This window comes from Copadichromis virginalis, linkage group LG2 (assembly GCF_057382275.1).
Source record: "Copadichromis virginalis isolate Kocher_CV1m ecotype Utaka linkage group LG2, C_Virginalis_male_GT1.1, whole genome shotgun sequence".
NCBI lineage: Eukaryota > Metazoa > Chordata > Actinopteri > Cichliformes > Cichlidae > Copadichromis > Copadichromis virginalis.
Window position 1 is genome coordinate 6,936,308 of NC_140619.1, and position 21,466 is coordinate 6,957,773.

The following is a 21,466-nucleotide window of genomic DNA, read 5'->3' on the forward strand; positions in this document are numbered from 1 at the left end:
GTATATATGTATATACACATATAGATATATATGTGTATATATGTGTGTGTGTGTGTGTGTGTGTGTGTATAACTTCTCTTTGCTTTTTTCTTATGAGTTTCTTTCCATATTAACCATGAACAGATACAAATGTTCCCTTTTTCCCTCATAAATTTCCCTTTGCTTTCTTGTAAACTGGCAAGTGTTTTCTAGAAAGTTTATGACTTTAATCTTAAAAAGTCCCTTGATTTTTTTCTTACTTTCGCTAAGGAAAAAAAAAGCCATTTTCATTCTGGACTTAACAACAGACAGCATAGTTTTCCACCTAATTGATGAGAGAATTGTGAGCCGAGCATCCATCGCACCCACTGTGGTCATTAATGACATCTTCAGTGGCAAAACAAGTTTTAAAATCTAGCTGTGAGGGAACAGAGTGCACTGTTTTCCTTCAGATCATTAAAGTTTTCAATCCCCGCTGTCTTAACATCAGTGATGCTGCCTCCATACACATATGAAATACTAAATATCACACGCGCATGTTGCTCTTTCTGTTAATGTCATGTCTGAAAAAAGGTTGTAAGGAGCATGTCTTAATGATAAAAGCCACCATTAATGGATGAAGTCAGGGGTGTTTAAAGGTTTCGTGTTTCCTCTTAAAGAAAATTGTTATTAAAGCAAAAGTTATAGTGGGTATTTGCGGATTTTCCTTTTCATCAGTGATATTTACATTTGTGATACATTGGCCATCTCCCATTTGTTTGATAAGTAAAATGGGATTCATTACTTTAACATTCTCTTTTTACACATTGGAGCTAAAGGTGTACGTAAGCGGCAAACTCTTTTTTTTTTTTGGCCAAATCTTCATATGAATTTCACTCACCAATAAATTGGCCCCTCTGGGTATTCACTTTAATTCCTGGAGAGTGGGATATTGTGGGGTATTGTGGGTTCTGGCCAGATCTTTGGTGATTTGTGTGTGAGTGTGAGTTCGCTCTTTTGATCACTGCCTGGACTAATGAAAGCAGATACAGGCACATGGGAGTCAGAATAGGAAAGCTGAAACTGTAGATACTAGTACAGATGTAGTGTAAAGAACCATGTTTCGAAGTGAGCTGAGCTACTGCTGCTTTTTTCTCTCATTTCTCGTGAGGAAGAATTTGGAAAAGAAATAAAGTTTGTTCTTAGCGTAATTTTTAGAAGTTGGCCAGCAATTAATATTAACCATTCCCCACCAAATGATCAAATCAAATATAGAATAGAATAGAATTCAACTTTATTGTCATTGCACATGTCACAGGTACAGGGAAACGTACAGTTTGCATCCATCCAGAAGGGCTTTAGCCATGATATAGATATATTACAATATATATTCGCAATAATATAGATATTACAGAAATGGGTCTATTATGGTATGTTATAGTGTACACAGTATGAAGTATGTTATGAATATTCTATAACTATAAGTATGTACAGGCTGTACATCTAAATGTGTTTACGTAGAAATAAGATCAAGTTCAGCAACATCTAAAAGGTGTATTTCAACTTAAGTTAACCAGTGCAGACAAGCACAAAGAAGTACACTAAAGGCTTTTAAAACCTGAATTAATAGTTTGCTAGAATTTAGCAGGATAAAGGTGGGTACACCAGTAATCACTGGGACCCAGGTGTGTCTCAGTTTTTGTGCATGCAGTTCAGAAAGATGATAATAATGAAGCCAACAAAATTCCCCTCAATTCTTCTGCAAAATCTTTAAAGCTGTAATTTAAAGTTCCTGCAAAGTCCACTCAATGCAGAAGCTATCAGAAGCAAACCTTTCTCTTTTTTCTGTTTCTTTTTGCTTAAATTTTACTTGTACTTTTATTCATGTGTTTGTTTTAATGATGGCTTTTAGGAGTGCCATTACAGAGGGCACTCATTTACTTGAGTGACAGGTGTATCAGCTTATTATTCAGGTCTTGTTCCGCCATCGTGACTGCCAGCAGTGAAACTAAATCTTCAGAAACTGGTTGATGAAGTTGTTTGTTTCTAGTTTAGATTGAAATGTATGTTTTAAAAAGCACCGTCGTATCCTGATCATTTAGTTTTCAATATGTTCCATCTCCACTGTTGAAATACTCGGGACAGACACATATTCATACAGAGTTAGGAGTAATTGTACCCATCATACCAAGCGGACCCTATAAACAGTGCTGTATTATAAATAATCAAAACATCATTTTGTTGTTATGCCTCGTCAAGGACAGATTTATGTATGGCCACTGTGTTTAAAACTACATCTGGAAACTTTTGAGTTCTATTATAATAATTTGCATCAGCTTTTTTGGATTGATCTTTAATTGTAATACATTAATCTACAGTAGCTTGCAATTTTATCAGTGAAATCAGCAAATATTTGTCTGATAAATGTTTTTTTTTGCTGAAGAAATAAGGGACGATAAAAATGGAAATGTTCTTTTAAAATAAAGGCAACTCATAACTAATTACAATCAATGAATAAATGGACTTGCATCACTGGTGGAAAGTAAATGTCCATGTTGTGGGAGTATGACAAATATACAATAATGCAAATATTGTGGGGACAACTCATAAATGCACAGTAACTCCCATGAAATGGCTATTGCAGAATCTATAGTGCATAAGGAGACATATACTATATGCACTGTGTGTTTTGATACAGTGCATTGTTTGAGTAAAATTAATAGAGACAGTCCTAATATCTTCTGCAACTGGAGAGAGCATGGTAGAAAAAGTATTTGGATCTTAAGTAAGACTATACATAGTCAGAATACACAATTACACTGTGGCATTACAAGCAGGGGTGTTTCTGGGAGGTTTTTTGTACATTTGACATTTTTACTAGAAATAAAAACCAAGCAAAAAGAATGAACTATTTAAATATATTTTTGGTTACAAAAGTAAAGAATTGTAATTTTAGTAGAAGTAAATATCCTTTGTTGAGGGTTTGCAAAGCAATGGAGTTAGAACATGTCAAGCAGTGGACTAACCCACTGTGATGTGCATGGAGGGAGTCCATACTGCTGGTAACTAATAGGCTTTCACTGCATGTAATATTATTTAAGATTAAATAGTGGGACACTGTCACCCCAGGTCCCCCCCTTTACTCAATCCCTGGTTTCAAAAGGGGAAAAAAAACATTTGCACACCATTTGGCTCCTATTTAATAATTTTAATTCTTAAAGCATTCCTACAAAGGCAACGTCTCAATCAGTCGTATTTTCTTCAGGCACACATACCTGTCTTAAATTGGATCCAAATACTGTGAAGAGTTTCCCGTCTTTGAATACATATTATGATTTTCTTTTTCTTCTTTTTCCTTTTATTTTTAACAAATTTGGGCTGTTACCTAAAAGATTTTGCTTCAATGTGTGCACACTTTGTCTTTTTTACTGTTTGTTATTTATTGTTGTGTTATTTAGAGAGTCTAAAAGTTTATTTGCAATGGCCTTTCCTAGATATGCCTTTAAATAACATAAACCTGGGACATATACACGATAGGAAGAACGCAAACAGTTTTTTAAAAGGCAAAATAACAAAACTTATAGTACAGTGAAGCATCATAATAATTATGGAAGTTGCATCAAAGATAGATTTAAGCACAGCAAGCACGGCCTGGTCGTGTGATATTTTATGAGGTCATCATTTGTCTTAATCTACAAGGAGTATTTTAGCATTTTAAGTGCTTCAGTAGATTAGGTTTCCCCACTGCTGAGCAGCGTCCTGTGTCCTCTCACTTTAAGTTTGCTGCACATACCCACTGACATTTTCTTCATTGTTTAAACTTTTATATTTGGACCACTGCCACGCATTTTAAATTCTGAGTATGTGGCTCCGAATTTGTACTCTGTTGTTTGTGTGGCCTCTTGAACTGAGTGCCTCTGTCATCCCTGCACCATATGTGCCAGCATTTAACTACTACACAAATTGTTGAAACATCTCTGCACAAGAGATGCCAAGACAAACTTGTATACAGTACACTCAGCCTAATTCTGCTTGATGAGTGAAGTAATTCAGATGGCAATCCGCTGGCTGCCAATAATGTGCACTAGTTCAGTCCCCCTGTCACTCATGTTGGTCTGCTGATGGTACAAAAGGACTCCCTCGCTTCCCTCTTGACTTGCTCCACACAGAGATGTGACTGGAGATAGAATTATGCATTTTTCATGAGGCTCCAAATGCAACTATGCTCACTGCTTCTGCTCAGGCTGGGCTATATTTTGCTCTGTCGATACCTTCAGCTTTTTATGATTTGAATGCTCACTCGTGGTGTGGCAAACAAGCTTAGCGAATAATCGTGTGTTTTTAGACGCCCTCATATAATTGCTGTTTGGCTTTTTGTTTTTAACTTTCTTCTCATTTAAGATCTTTTCTTCCCTCCTACTCATACTGTAACATTATAGCTGTATTTCAGTTTTTCTAATGATTTGTATGGGGTCAGTCCTTAATCTTTTGTGCACGTATTGACATCTTGATCACTCTGTACATATACGCAGTTCATAAAAGTATAAATTATGGATTGCATCTGCAGATTTTGGCTATAGCTTTCAGACAGTTCTCATTATTTTTGTAAATGTTCTCTCCAGGCCGGGCCGTTATACATACGTCGAGGAACATCATCAAACCCACTCAAGATAGAATAAAACGGAACGGTGTCTAAATTTTAATGAAATGACAAAGTAATACTGATTAATTAGCTCACAAATTGACAAGAGTGTGAAATGAAATCCAAAAAAAGCTTCTATTCAGGTTCAGGGCACAACTGTAGTAACAGTGTTAAGTAGGTGCATTTATGACTGGAGGGTGTCGATTGTGCATAACCAGTGAATGCCAATTAGCCTAATTGGTTGTAGATAATTCGTTTTGTGGATTACAAACATAAAAATTAAGTGTGTGTGTGTGTGTGTGTGTGTGTGTGTGTGTGTGTGTGTGTGTGTGTGTGTGTGTGTGTGTGTGTGTGTGTGTGTGTGTGTGTGTGTGTATAGATATAAAGTAAAACTATACTTTATATAACTCGTTTTTACTTTTCATTTCTCTGTTGCTAACTTTAGGCACAAGACCCTCAGGTGCTGGAACAACTGTCCAAAAACATCACTCGCATGGGCTTGACCAACTTCACCCTCAACTACCTCAGGGTAAGTACTGTGTGTGTGTGTGTGTGTGTGTGTGTGTGTGTGTGTGTGTGTGTGTGTGTGTGTGTGTGTGTGTATGTGTGTATGAATGTGTGTCTGTCTGACAATGTCTATGACTGTCATTCTGCTTTTTGTTTTTCTTCTCATCTTGTCACACTTGATGCGCACTGAGGAGCAATTCTTGTCCATATTTAAACACAGTAATTCATGTTTCTCATAATTTCTAAGTATCTTGTATGCTTAGACTGAATAAACTTATATATTCATGTTTTGTCATCGTTAATGTGATCTTTTGGCACTATTACATTATACGGGCTACGATTAATCTTTTCTATTTGCAGATATATTGACTGTTTGAATATATAAGTTTGACTTGAACATCATTTCTAGACATTGTTTCCACTCCTCAGTTATACTGTTAGTGCAAATGTACCTATTTTCTCTTTTTTTTACTAGCTGCTGCTGTTATTTATGTGCTGAACACAGTGAAACTTAAGCGTATAATTTCAAAAGTGCATGGCATCAAAACAAAAAGAAGTACTTATTTATTCTTTACTGTCTGCATATACGTGTTTCTGTACCTGACCGCAGCAATATAATTTACGGAAATGGGAAGTATAAGCCGACTGAATACATTAGTGATTATTTCACAACGCTCTGTTTGTGTTTTTCGACACCACAGTTGACTGACAGCTACGATTTCCAAATGGGAGAACAAGAGCGAGCGGGAGAGAGACGGGGAGAGGGAAGAATTAATTGGATACAGAAAATTAGCATAACGTTAATGAACGCTCCCTGTTGAGACTCATAATTGTGAAATGGCGCGCGAATCAGGGAACGGCACCTCCGCTGCTTATAATAACTGAGTGAAGAAAGACACACAGAGGGGGTGAGAGGGAGCAGGGTGACTGTTTTTGTTTTTCTATAACAATGATCGTCGATACAGAAAGTAGCTGCTATGTGGCTGAAAAAGAAAAAAAAAATCAAGTATCTGTAATTAGTTGCTAAAGCTTTAGTTTCTGGTCTTTCTCTGTTTTGTTGATTCATTTGGTCAGTGCTTGGCAAATGAAACAACGATTGTGTCTTGCTTTCTGTTTGCTGACACCATGCATTTCATGGAAGAGGTTAAGCTGTTTGTGTCTAAACAGTCGCAGCTTGACTCGAACTGTGTCAGCCCTCCGAACCTCAGATGTATTTCAGAATACAGTGTGGTTTTATTTCAAATGGAACAGAAAATGTGAAACACAACAAATGATTTAGCGTTGTTTTGAGGTTTAATTGAATTTCAGTAATAATGAAAACAAGCTGCACATTATTTCACGTGTTAAATAGTAATATTTGCGAGAAATTTTCAGTTTAAAGGGGCGTCAGGAAGGCTGAAGACTCATTTATCCTGTAGCGGTGAATCTGTCTGTTTTCTATAGGTGCATAGATTTATGATCCCATTTCAGCTGATAAATGTGATTTTTAGGTTGCTTTTATTAGACAGTTTCATTTCTTATTTTTCACAAGAACAACTGCCAACTGATTTCCTTTCTTTCCAACACCCAATTAACCGTCTTACGATCCCTTTAGATTCATTGTCTGACCTCTTGTAGCAGTCCTGATATTCAGGTTGGGAATCACTGCTGTGTAGTCACTATTTTTCACTTTGCAAATGATATTTTCCCCTTACTGTTATCTGAAGGTGTCAAGGTAAAATACACCCTTTCCTCACATTAAACTAGCAATAATGTGTGTCTGGAAAAGACCTTTCCCAGTGTTTATCAGTCCTTCTAAAGAGACTGACAGTTTCCTGGCTTAGGGGTTACAACCGGCCTTTCTCTTACTCACAGAGGCACACACACACACTTTCTTTTTTTTTCATTTGGAGTATTTAAGCCTTTCCATGTATTGGAGCTGCCGACTTCCTACTATTCAGCCTGAAAATAGCCCTTGTTTTCAGGCTGAGAGCCAGGGCTTGTTGGCTGAGCTGGGGAGGGATATTACTGTGTCAGAAGGGAACTATCAGAGGAGAACATGGGATTAGTCTGCTACAGGGATGTTCACTTTACCTCGAGCGGCATGGCATCAAAACACTGCCGTCCTAACAGAGGGAAAAGCAACAGACGTGGTTATGTTTATGTAGGATAATTTGGCGTTAGCAGCTGAGTCTATGGTTGTTAGAATGACTAAGTTTAAAGCCCCTGTCTGGTCAGTGGTTTGAATATCCATCATGGTAAAACATGATTCCTGGTATTGCTGTCGACTTGAATAAAAGCCTCCAAAGCTATTGTAATCAAAGGAGCAGTGTAGATAACACATACAGCCCGTGATAAAAATCTCCTTCAAACTTTAAACTTTTCTTAGTTTTTCTTCTTCTTTTTTTATTCTGTGTTGCTGTACAGTACATCTGAAGATGGGATGAGCATGTTGATTAGAATTGACATCAGAATAGCAGGAATGGTGTGATGCTGAAGGTCACATGAGATCATTTGAGCATGCAGTGAATGATTAACAGTCTCCTTTCTCTCAGTAATGACTGTTAGAGTGCCCTTGAGCAACCTACTAGGCCACGCCTACTTTGACTGCAGCAGTTTTCACCTTGTATCACAATCTTATTGGGATACAGTAGAAACAACTATTCGTTTTCCGGTTGGCAGCACTATAGTTATGAAGCTGCAGTGGCCCAAATGACTGACACCAGACTGAAGACATTATTTGTTGTATGATTCTAGCATGTTGTGAAATGTGTTACTTCAGTCTTCCTAAATGCATCTTGGAACAAAAGCTAGCAGCAGTTGTTTCAGTAAATGTCCAGTGGCAGCATATGATTGTGTTATATAGATAAAACCATCTAGCTATGAACATTGATAGGAATTAGAACCTGTAGAAGCAATTTTATGGTATATAACTCCAGCAGTAGAGTCCTAGAGGCAGTTTTCGCCACTCCGTAGCCATCTTGCTAACACCTCTAAGCAGTTATGTGGGCAATTACTTTAAAGTTGCTATCTAAATAAATTGGGAGATGGGCACTTCATCGGTCTTCAGGACATAAAAAACACTTGTAGGATCAACAGTAAAATTTGATTTAAAAATGCTTTAAAGTTTGGTAACTTTACACAAAATAAGTTTTAAAAGCTTGAATCCATGAAAGTTATGCTTTTATGTTTGAGTTTTAACTTTAGCTGTATAGTTTCATTAAAAGAGTTCAGAGTGCCAACTGATCATTGTGGCTGAAAAAATGACAATTCATACTACAAGAAAATGGATACATTTTATGTACATCTCTGTTAAAGTAAGAAGTGGATACACTAGCTACCTGCGTGGTAGCCAGTGTGAATTCATTCTCTACAGCATCAGTTATAACCGAGCAATTAATTGGCTCTAATATATAATTTGGATGTTTGATTGTGATATTGAAAACAAAATAAATTAGATAAAACAAGAGATAAAATATTTTCCTATGATGCTCTCATTTTGCTTTGGTTTTTTTTTTGTTTTAGATTGAGCATACCCTGGGGCACTTTTCAACTCTCCCTGAAAGTCCAAGCTGTTTCACTGTTTAGTTTAGCTCAAGCCAACATGAGCTTTTGATCAACAAGAAATATCTTGAAAAAGTTCATTTGGCGTCTCTCTCTGGCGTCTACTTTTGGTTGGTTGTTACTTCAGCTCTACTTGTGACTGCTGTGCTGACAGCTCTGCACATCCTGTCTCTTTGGCAAGGACTTCATTATGCTCAGAACGGAATTCCCTGCATTTTAAAAACACGTGTCTGAAAATATGAATGTGTAATAAGTCATGTGTACAAGTCAAACCATACGTGGAAGTAAGGCATGAAACACGTTGATATCAAAGCATATGAGTAAATATTATGTTACTTGTTTATTAAGTATTCTGCTTTTGTCTAGCCCCGGTCTGTCTCCAAAGTGAAGGTCTGCAGGCCAGCTTACAAGACAGGTTTTAAGCTCAAAAACACCCCCTTGTCTGCTCCTAAATCCCAGTGAAAACCTTGTGTACACCCTAGGGCTGAACGATATATCGCATTTGCGATAATATCGCGACATGATCAAGTGCAATTTTCTAACCGCAAAGGCTGCGATTATACTCTGGACATGTCCAAATTCATGGGCTGCATCCTCCTGAGGCCGCATTTGTAGACCGATTACGTCACAGCGACGCGCCGAAGGCTGTCCAAATTACTACCATATCCCAGAATTCATAGCGCGGCCCAGCCAAACTCCAGTTTCCAACAATGGCGGCCGCTACTAAGTTTTAAAATTACTCATACTAATCTTTCTGGGTCACAAAATAAACTTTTAACATATTTTCAGGCGAGAAAGTAGTTGTGTAAACATCAAATATCTGCTCGGTTTATCAAGATATCCCATATTTGCAAAAGTGCTTCGACGTTTTCAGAGGCGTCTGCTACCCACCAGCTCGACAGCTAGCCGGGAGCTCGAGGGTTACTGATGCGGCCGAGAACGGCACAACTCCCGGCACATCATTTTCAGATCACCGCGGAGTTTCGCTGCTCGGGTTAAACGTAATATATAAGTCACTTAGACAACCTAAAAATGTTATTGTTGGGCTTTTTTCAGTGTTTTGTTTGTTCGTGAGTAAATCGGTTTGGCTGAGATTAAAGTTATTAGATTAGATAAAATAAAACTTTATTAATCCCCCGGGTGGGTTCCTCCTTGGTTTTCACACAGCTGACTAAACGTCAAACAGAAAACTTATTAAACAGAAGTATGAGACAGTCGAGAATTTACGCCAGTGTCTGGTTATATTTTAGATAGCAAGAAGCAGACGGCCGAGTTTATTAAACTCCACCGAGACAGCGGTGACGCTAATCAGAACTAGACCGTCCAATTTCACGCCTTTAAATTTTAAAGGCGTGTTTGTGTGTGTGTTTATACAATTGCTATTATGTTTGCACTTTATGTGTAATGTTACTGACTGCAGAGATCAGTAAGATGTGTGTATTTTTTATTTATTAGTTTTATTTATTTAATATTATTTTTTAATTGAATGACTGTCTAGTAGTTCACAGATGTCGAAAAACTGAGTGTGGTAAAGCCACTGATTTTGTTTAATGTATATTTCTGCAATCTGCACATTGTACTGACTTTCATTTTAATGTTTACACCAGGGTTCCTTGTCAGCACTTTATGCTCAGATGTTTGTAAGCTAAAAATAAACTATTGTGTATGTTCAAATATACTGTTGTGATTGAAGAAGTTAAATAAAAATGTCAGTCATCAATTCATGCATCACCTCATGTCATCATAACAGAGGTCTGTCTTCCAGGAAAGAACAGTTTAAAATTAATGTAATATAGTATTGGCCATACTATATGATGTATTGCTTGTCTTTGTTTAATAATACAGAAGACAAAGACCTTAAAAAATAATCGCATCGCAATCGCAATATTGGGGCAAAAAATCGCAATTAGATTATTTTCCATAATCGTTCAGCCCTAGTACACCCCCACATCCACCTCTTTTTTTCATTTATCTCTTACATTTAAAGTTAAGTTTATGAAAGTACCATGTAAAAACACCCATTTTTCAATGTCCAGTAAACACACGTTTGTCAAGAATAATGTGAGCGATCAAGATTATAATATTAACCAAAATACTTCAATACTTAATTCTTTTTTCCCTTCTTTCATGATCTGTCTCCATCTCATCCTATCCCTAGCATCCTTGTCGGTCACACCACCTTCTGCATTTCACTATATTTACCAGCCTTCTCTCTTTTCTACATGATATCTCTGTCTTCAACATCCTTTTCCAAATATAGCCACTATCTCTCCTGTACACATGTCCACTCCACCTCAGCCTCACCTCTCTAGCTTTGTCTCCAAATTGCTCTACCCAATTACCAAAGCACTGTAATTGTGATTTTTTTTCTTCTTCTGTATTCCACCAACAACACAACTGGCATAGAAAACAGGTTATTTTTTTCATTTATAAAACTTTTATTGCCATGTCGCTCACTTTTAATGTATTTTCTATTTCCTGCTTACTCTGTTTTTTGTTAACAACGTTCATCATTGTTCTCTAACTTTAACCAAAAAGTTATTGTAGTTATTGTAGTCAAACTTTGTGATGCCCTAACTCAAACAAAACCCTTTTTCCCTAGGAGGGACAAAAATTCTTTTCATTTATCAGTTTTCAAAAGCAAATTGTGCCACTGTGTTGATGCAGGCCTTGATCGGAAAGTGCTTATGTGAACGTGTTAAAGATGGCAATTAAGTATTGTGTTTTTGAATCAGCCTCAAGTTGTTCTGCGGGGTAGATTTTTCAGACCAGAATGTAATATAAGGTCAGAATCTAATTGTAGCCTGTGTCAGGAGAACATCTATTTCACTTAAGACAATTTCAAGTTCTTATAAGCAGTGCACTCCGTGGCTGCAAATTGCAACACCACCAGAGGGGATCTATTCCACATAGCACCTGCATGTGCAACCTCCAGAGTCAGCTAGTCCTGAGAAGTAAAGAACAAAAATATTCCATGTAGAAATTAACCAGTTTTAACATTTTGACTAGTTTGTTAGATTAACTGATAATTTTAATTTGGCCGTCAGTGTGAACGTGAGCTTGAATGGCTCTCTATCTCTCTTTGTTAGCCCTGTGATTAACTGGTGACCTTACCAGGGTTTACCTGCCTTTCAGCCTCCCTGTGACCCCAAGTTTGATAAGCAGTTTACAAAAATAGATGGATGGATGTTGCAGAACGTTTAATGCTCAATTTTTCCTAGACAGACAAAAGTGAGTCAGAAAAACAGAACCGTTTTATTCAGTTAGAGGATATGAACCAGGCTAGCTGACTGGAGTTTGATCCTAGTATTTTCCTGTGATTGGTTTAATGCAGGCAGGCCTGCAACTGGCCAATGGCTGTCCTCCAGCTACACCAACAAGCATCTGGATGGTTACTGCTGCTGAACAAGTTGGGCTGACCAACTTGTAATGCTATCCAGATGTTATCTGGATAAGCTTATCCTGATGTATTTAAAATGACAAGACGACCCCTGATTCCTCCTACAAGATATCACCAGAGATTTACAGTTTTCCCCTAGATGAATACTCTACTTAAAGTCTCCTTAAGAGCAGAATATTGTTGGAGGACAGTGTGGGAACGATGAGGCCAGTCTGAGTTGGCTGTGTCTAAAGCAGAAACACTCAGACACACACATGTCCAAGTTTGTGTGCATGAATTTGAATTTTCTATGAATTATAAACAGCTCAACAAAGACTGCTTATATTTAAAAGCCTTACCCTGCACATCATTCTGTTTCTCTGTGAAACACTTTCTAATAGTAACCTGTTTTCTAAAGGTACTATATTAATAGTATCCATAAAACCTAGATTTACTGCCTAATGAATAACTCCCAATCTGTATGTGCATGATTAATTAGACAACAAACTCATAATTTTTATGTTTGTTTGTTCTTTTTACCTTAATAAGAACAGCAGCGGCATTAAGATGACAGTGTCTGTCTCCTCTAACGAAGTGTGTGGCTTGTGCTATTGTGTTTGCAGTTGTGTGTCATCCTGGAGCCCATGCAGGAGCTCATGTCAAGGCACAAGACCTACAACCTCAGCCCCCGGGACTGTCTCAAGACATGCCTATTCCAAAAATGGCAGAGAATGGTAGCCCCACCAGGTAACTACCCATTACCTTATACACAGATTTAGAAGAATGTGTTTTCAGTTAAAGCTGTTTTACTGTGCAGTTCATGTAATAATAATTAATTGAAAGTGAACATTTGATGTTCCAAGTGGCATTAACTAGATTGGATAATGACAACATCTTCTTAAATGTTCAGATCCAAGCCCAAGATCTAATTGTTTCCTCTACTGAGCTTTTAAGATTCTTCCTTTTAACAGCTTTTAATTCCAGCCTGTCACTCTCTGTGTGGGAATCTGAATATTTTCACTCAGAATGTGTTTTCATTGCATCATTTATGTTCCCAAATTTGCCATTATATGTCTTAATCCCATAAATATGTTTTGCCTGTCAGGTATATGAAATTAATCAGAATTCAGGGTTGCCTCTTGAATCTCAGCCTTGCCAATCTTAACGAGCCTCTTAGCTTTCTATGATTGATGTTTGCAGGGTGGTTTCTGAAAAGTACCAGGCTTAAATTGGCTGTGTGGTTCTTAAGCTGGAGAGAAGGAGTAAGCCGAGGTTTTTTTGGGAAGGGGGGGGGGGGGGTTTGGACACATCGGAGTGGCTGCAAATTACAGCAATGCTTAGCGAGGCGTGACGAGATGTCTTTAAAAACCAACACCAGTCAAAAAGCCTTTGACTCAGACCTGTGTAACTTTAATTAAGAGTGCTGGGTGTAATCAAACTAGTAGATCCAGCTCCCTGGCCAGCGGCTCCCCAGCGTCGACGACGTTCTTCAAAGAAAAGAAAAAAGAAAACAGAGAGGGAAAAAAAACAGAAGGCATTTTATGAATATAAAGTCTTAGGGAAAAAAACAGACTCCTGTATTGATAGTTAATTGTGCTCATGGTATAAAAATACAGCTTAATATGAAATCCCCCGTAGCTGCTAAAGATTCATCATATACCAAATAGAGTTATTTATATATGTTTATTGTGTTATTTGGCTTGGTAGCGTTTATGTGGGAGTGCTGGCTCTGAACCGCCGTGTAAAAATTAAGTCTGATTCTTCCTTGAGGTCAGGGCTCTGAGTCCGTTTCACCATCTGTCTTTATTTTGACATCACAGTTGCCTGATCTTTGCAGTTTAGCTGGAATTGGGGTTTTCCTTATTGGTTGCGTGTTATTCTCCTTTTCCTGCAATTCTTCTCCAGCTTGGAAACTGGTTGGGATTTAGCCAGGAAGGAAGCCACGGGCGCATTTATGCTCTGATAAATCCTTTTGGTGGAAATGGAAGCGATTTTAGTGCGTCACTGGTTCAGCATCGGAGGAAACCAGTCGGATAACAGAAATGATTGTCTCTGACAATGGGCCCGCTTTTCCTTTCTTTCTGTTTTTTTGCACACACGTCTGTCAAAGTCAGGAATCAAAAGAGAAGAAAGACTGATAAAAATTCCTCTTGTTTTGCCTCTGATTTATAGTTTCAGTTTTGTTTGTATCATGAGTCGCTGGTTGTTATAACTGAATATGAAAGCATCTCCCTTGGTGTGATTAGTAAGAACCTCAAAAAATGTATTTCATTTTCAGACATCTGTTTGAAGATCATAGCAGTGTTTTCTTCTCTCTCTTGAGATTAAAAGGAATAATGTTTTCTAACAAATGTTGGCAGGATTTGCAAAATCTTGTATTCATAAATTATGCACTACATAAATTATTTTGTTAATACTAGAAACACTAAGATCTCTATTTAACCTGTGCCAGTGCTTTATATCTTTTTTAATAATAATGGTTTAATAATTTAATTGCACTTTCAGGACTCGTGTATGGCTCATTAGTAGAATAATATATTTCATTTAGTTTGCACAGTGGTGCACAGTGGTTCAATAGCATCTGTGTGGCATTGAATGTTCAGTTATTTCTCTCCCTTTTCTGTGTCGTCATCTCTGGTCTGGTCTTCTTTTGTCTTAAATTGTTTAAGAAATGATCCAACTTTCTGAGTAAAATAAAACTGATTTTGGCTCCGGTTTCAGCTGGACACCCACAGAACTTCAAAACGGAAATATTTCCCACAAATCACAAAAAAGGTATCTTCTCTCTTACATTGTCTATTGTCTGTAGCCTTAAAAGAAAACAGCACCCTGGTGCTCACCGGGATGCACTGAAATATATTTTGTGTGCAAGTTTTTCATGGATGCTCAACTGCATGTCAATAAAATAGTCCTCATACCTGTACTGAATTTTAAAAAAAAGATACAGGTTAGATGATGCATGTTAAACCATTCTAAAACAGAGTGATTAAAACTATACACACTCGTGCTCAGCAATTCAGACGAATGTGCAAGAATGCATACATAAAAGCATATTTAGTGAGACAAACACAGATGGGCTTTCTGCCTCACTAGAGCAGTTTTAATCTGGTTCGTGCGATTGAGGAACACCACAGTCGGTGCTGTGCCGAAATCATTAACAAATTTACATTACGATGAGCATCAGGGTCCATTGTTGAGCATTTATGCAAATAAAAAAGGGGTTCTTTCTTACTAGTGCATGTCTTGGAAGATGTTAACACTCGTGTGGTTTCACCTCAGAAGAAAACAAAGCATGGGTTCTGTAGAATTTGCATAGCCCGTTTTTGCATGTGTTCTTTCTGCATGCGTGCATGTACTCTGGCCTTTTAAACATTTCTGTCCATGTTTTTTCTGTATCTGCATGTAACTCTGACAGTCAAAGCGTCTACTGTTTGACCCCACACACATATATACATGCACACTGCATACTGCGCACACCCCTACACCTTGTCTCCGTCTGTATGCATTATGTTCTTGGCATGGCCTCTGTTTCTCTTTGCTGGTCGCGCCAAAGCTGAGCCTGCCCGACAGACAACCACGAAGAGGAGGAAACGGAAGAACTCAGCCAGCAGCGCCAATAGCAGTGTGGGCACCACTGCAAGCAAGAAACGCAGCCCGGCCACCAACTTCAGCCTCTCCAGTCAGGTACCTGTAAGCATCAGCTCCACTTTCCCTCCTCTTTTTTTTTTTTTTTTGTTGCGAAGTCTTCACATGCAAGTTTAGAGGGTAACAAACAGGAAATTCTGAATGCTAGTGCAGCTATTAAGCTTAGATTATTTGCGCAAATGAGGGTAACAAAGGAACTAAAGTCTCGGTTCTGAGACAAAGAAACCCTGTGGGACGTGAATGAAAACATGTGGCCCCAAAAGATAAAGAGAAAATACATAAAATACAGTACAAGAGCAGGTTTATGAAAAACAAGTAAAAAAGGTGAATGAAACTCTTCTGCTGCTTTTTTTCTTTTGCCGTGGGTTGTATCATGTTTTGTAGCTGCATACTTAATTTTTCTTGAGTATTCAGTATCTCAGAGTAAACTTTATTCTTGTCAGAATACGCATGTTCGAAAAGACCCAGCTGACCCTGTTGCTTAACCAAGTGGCTGAAGCCTGGAGGTTTAAAAAGGAAAAAAAAAGGCTTGAATATCAGGACCAAATGGGAAAATGTGGGTGGGGTAGGTGACACTTTGCCCTCTCTCAGCCACCACGCTTGAAATGCCCTTGAGCAAGAACCTGAACTCACAGCTGTCCAGAGGACTGGTGGCTAGCTGTACTTGCTTTCACATAAATGTAACGAAGACATAAACAAACAAGAACCAAGAAAAAACTTAAGGATACTGATTGCTCTCCTTTGAATGAGGTTTCTTGTTTAAATCCCTGAAGTCCAGCAGATGTGGGATTACTGAAGCTGATGCCAACATCCATATACTATAGAACTATACTGTAGCTGCTTTAGAACAGTTATTTTTTAATACATACTCTTGACTTACTAACTTTTTCACCTTTTTGTTAAACAATAAACTTTAAGCACCAGTAAATGGAAAATATCAGAAATATTGATAAGCCAATGTAAATTAAATTAACACAATTAAAACAAGAAGCATCTAAAATGAAAAGAAACAATGTAACCAATAACAAACATGCTGCATATTCAAATATGTGTTATTAACACATTACATTACATATACATTTAATCGTTTTTACACTACAGATATAAAACTTATGTCCAAAACTTAAAAAGAAAACAGCTTTCAGATCAACTTTGAACACCTTTACTCAGTGTGAAACTAATTACAATTGTGTATGAATGCCTGATTTAGCTACAGGTTTCCATAAAAGGCCACTTGACACAGTTAGAGGTTAAATAGCCTCTTAAACAGCTGAGTATCACACCACATGCTTGGCACTCCCCTCGAGGATTCAATGCCATTGTGAGAGTCTGCAAAGGCTGCACTGTCATTCCATACACTGCTTATTATGCACACACTGTATTATATTTACACTACAGCATCCAATTTACTGTTCTGTAGCCACACTGGTGCACTGTTTTTCAACACACATTTCAGTGCCGTTGAGAATGCGCCAATTCCAAACATAAAAGGAATTTATTGACATTAAAGTGTCGCCGGTTACCATTAATGTGTGGCTGTCTTGTACGTAGGACTAATACTGCTTAATGGGAAATTTGAGGTTCTAATGCTTTTCTATACAGCATGTGCGGAACAACAACCAGATCTCCCAGAAAAGATGTTTATATACTGCTGCTTGCTTCGAAAGAAACCATAAAAATCTTTATTATGCTTCTTAGGGATGTTTTTTTGCAGTGTAGGAAACTCATGCATGTAAGCACTACACACAAAGTGGTGTATAAAGTGCAGGACACTGGAGAGTGTCTGTGGTTAAGTTTAAGCAACAAAAACACTTCAGAAATAAAATCGTTTCAGTGTAATTTTAATAAAGTAAACATGCAGTAAACGTGGTGTTTCTTTTGGCTTTTTCAGTATTTGACAAAGATCGTAATCTTTTTCTGACTTTTACCAAGACCTTTAAGTCGGCAAAATATAACCACAAAAAAGTTCAAGGGTCCTTTCAAACTACAAGTAGAGACATGTATTATTCCACGGTTGCATATTGTAAAGGGAAAAAAAGCAAATGAAAGGTCCTCCATAAACATTCTTTGCACAATGGCAAATTCACTAATTAAAAACTATTTGAAGTAAATGCAAGTCATTTCTAGGATACAGGGTTGAATAAAGGGACATTATAGAACTTGTAGAAACTTTACATCCCATTAGGTTGAATGATTTCAATGCCGGATCGACTGGCTGCCTCTCAGTTTATGCAGGGTTGTTGTGTTTTTTTTAATGCTGCTTTTCTTGTTTTTCTTGTTATTCTAATTTTACTCTTGTATAAGGAACAAACTCTGGGTCACCTCTACACACGCTCACGCTGTATTGACCCTCTATATTCTGTCCTGTGGTTAGCCGTCTTTTTAGTTTTGTTGCCCTCGCTCTCCTCTTTTACCTCCTTCCCTCCATCTCGCACATACATAATGTACAACTCACACACATATACACAAAGCACTCGCAAATTGTTTTCTCTCTAGAAGGCAGCGTGGCTCTGTGCCAGCTCTCATTATTACCGATATCTGTATACACCCTCCACCCCCCCAACCCCATCCTCCCTCTCATGCACACTCTCTACTCCATCACTACTGCCCCCACCACCTCCTTCCCACCCACACGTACACACATAAACACACACAGACGCGCACACACGCATACACCATCCGTACCACTCATGTCGTGCATTCACACGCCTCTTAAAGACTGGCAGCGTGGCTGGTAACATGCTGGTTACATATGTTGTGCGCCTGCTGTCTTTGTCTGAGAAGTTGTTCGTTTGTGGCTGAACACAAGCCTACGTGAGCCCAATAACAATAAGGAGTGGACCCTCACAAGGGGAAGGGGGGTTACCAGTGGCTGGAGAAGAGGAGGTGTGGGGGAAGGAAGGTGGTGGCGTGTTGGGGTGGTGTGTTCATGGAATGAGCAACACTGACCTCTAGTGGTTTAAATTAAGTTTTGCGCACATGTTCCTTCTTTGCCCAGCAGGCATCTCAAACAGCAATCCCCAGTTAGTTCTCATTGTAAGATTGTCACATAGGGAGCATATTATAGAAGACATATCGTAGAGTAAAGCCTTAATGCGAAGTCTGTCCAATGTATATAAACAACAGAGCTGTAACTGAAGAGAATTTGAGCATAACATTCAAAGTTCTGCAATGAGAAAGGAATTTGAAGTGCCATAGACGTGAGACATAACAGAAGTAACTCTGATGAGTGTTTTATACACATCTTTACTGATAATTTGGAATTTGAGTATGTTGTTTAATAAATCCATTTGTCTGACGGCAGAATTGTACACATGAGAAAATCTACAGTGAACATTCAAAAGTATCTATGAATCCAAAGCTTGGGTCAGCCCTATTTAATTATAATAAATACTTCTTATATTCACGCACCTACCCAATGTGTATTTATCCACCACTGAAAATAATAATAATAATAAAGCTAAAACTTAAGGTTTTTTTTTAACATAACAATACATTTGTGACTTATTTATGTCATGCATGTTTTTAATAACAGTAAATGATCTCAATGCTTTAGAGGGAATTAAAGGCTTTCGTCTTTTTCCCCCTTTTTTAATGTAGCATCAGGGAAAATAAATATAGTCATGAAACGTACGTTATATTTAAATAGAGAAGGAACAGGGATCTGGTAACATTATTGTCTTACTTCATGCTGTGTTCTTATCTTTGTTGCTTTAAGGGACAGTTGTGTCTTCTTATCCTGTTGTTGGCATCACTATCCCATCTAAATCACACTTGTTGTTTCGGAGGCCTGTGGAGAAAATATGTTCTCTACGCTCCACACAGCTAATCTCTGTAAAAATATGGTAATGACACTGCTCAGTGAATGAAGGGAGCAGGGAGGCGTTCATCCCTGAGTCGGCCTATTCAAAACCTCACCGCTTAGCTACTGCGAAAGCTAACTCTTAACGAGATGAGTAGACAAGTAGACACTATTAATTAGCTCACAATTAGTGCTCCCCAGTCTCAGACTAGCCACCAGCTGTTATCACCCGAGGGATTTTTTTCTTTTTTTTGAGGGGGGGTGCCCAAAATTGGCCAGAGGTAGGTTGACAGGCCTCCTCACAGGAACAGATGGTGAATGCAAGGCTTGTTGGCAATCAGCACGTTTTTAGCTAATGACTTAATTAGCTATGCAAATTGACAAATCAGTGTGGATATTGTCATTTAGTTGAAAAGCTCACCTAAATTAATTAGCCTGATTAAGGCATAGTGGGGTGTAGAAGTGGTCGCTGGGGGGGTTTTGGGGATGGCTTGGATAAATAAACTGCCTCTCCTCATTGGTGCTTCCCATCAAAGATTGCGTGTGTTTTACGTGGGTAGTTGTAGGGTGTGCTAAGTTGTCTAGTTTTATTTGTATGTTTACATCAATGATTGCTGCGTGTGATCGTGTGTTTGCCCATACAGAAAAGAAATAGTAAAAACTTATATGTGATTACTCATGAAAGTGGCCACTTTCATGAGTAAATCATATAAGGCTTACATGATTTACTCATGAAATTGGCCACTTTCGCATTACTTTCATACATTGTTTTAGTAAGTATCCAAAACATACAAGTTTCATTATATAATTTTTCAAGGGATCTTATATCTGTTTTCACACTTATATGCTTTTCATACAAGTTTCACACAAGACAGATACAAACTTTATAAGATTTATATATATCTTTTCCATATGGGTGCTCTCTGCTCTGTGTGATTCGGGTCTGTAGCCAGAGGCTTGTGTGTGTGTTGTGTACTTCACCTACAGGACTAATCTGCATCCGACTGACTGTGTTTATGTTCAGGTGTGCGATTGTACAGTAAATGGTAAATGGCCTGTATTTATATAGCGCTTTACTAGTCCCTAAGGACCCCAAAGCACTTTACATATCCAGTCACCCACCCATTCACACACACATTCACACACTGGTGATGGCAAGCTACATTGTAGCCACAGCCACCCTGGGGCGCACTGACAGAGGCGAGGCTGCCGGACACTGGCGCCACCGGGCCCTCTGACCACCACCAGTAGGCAACGGGTGAAGTGTCTTGCCCAAGGACACAACGACCGAGACTGTCCAAGCCGGGGCTCGAACCGGCAACCTTCCGATTACAAGGCAAACTCCCAACTCTTAAGCCACAATCGCCACGTAAGCTTATCTAGGTTTGTGTGCCAGTGTACTGTTTGTCCTTTGTATGTGTGCTGCAGAGGAGATGGCTGAGGAGAGCGAGATCTCTTAAGCAGGGCAACGTTGACACACATGGCCAGTGAAGCGTGTGCTCCATTCAACTGAACAGCTTTTTCCCAGGTTACGATGGATGTTGTTGGGGCTCGCCAGTCGGGGGATGCTTAGGCAGCCAAAGCGAGACACAAAGACTTAGAAAGATGCACAAATAAATAAACCTGTGATTGATTCAGAACCTACTGATCAGTATTCACAGTGATTCACAGATTCCACTCCAGTGATTATGTTTAGTCAAAGTGAGGATGAACTTAGCAACGTGACAAAATGCAAGCTCACACATGGGGCATCCCCCTCCATCAGGATTCCTTCACATCACAACAGTCACCGATATCAGTGGATAATAGATAAATCTTTCTCCTTTAATTCCTTGACCCCCCGTGGGAGGGCCATCTCTGTGAAATATGTCTTACATGATGAGCATTGATTGGGATGAGTACAGATGCTTAGGCACTGGAGGAATCTCCTATCTGGATGGGAATGTTTCCTTTGCATGGGGTGCTTAGAGAAATTAGATCACTTAATATG

At 38.5% G+C, this 21,466-nt stretch overlaps 1 protein-coding gene across 4 annotated transcripts in view; it reads left to right on the plus strand.

The window, feature by feature from the left end:
* Positions 1-21,466, plus strand: part of ldb2a (LIM domain binding 2a) — a 115,884-nt gene that overhangs the window by 91,314 nt on the left and 3,104 nt on the right. The window contains exons 5-8 of one of the 4 annotated variants that reach the window (XM_085469321.1): positions 5,046-5,129; positions 12,653-12,776; positions 14,751-14,804; positions 15,583-15,719. In XM_085469321.1, coding sequence (XP_085325447.1) covers positions 5,046-5,129; positions 12,653-12,776; positions 14,751-14,804; positions 15,583-15,719 — 399 coding nt within the window. Of the gene's footprint in view, positions 1-5,045; positions 5,130-12,652; positions 12,777-14,750; positions 14,805-15,569; positions 15,720-21,466 lie in introns of all 4 variants that reach the window. The other 3 variants (XM_085469322.1, XM_085469319.1, XM_085469320.1) reach the window with 3 other exon arrangements.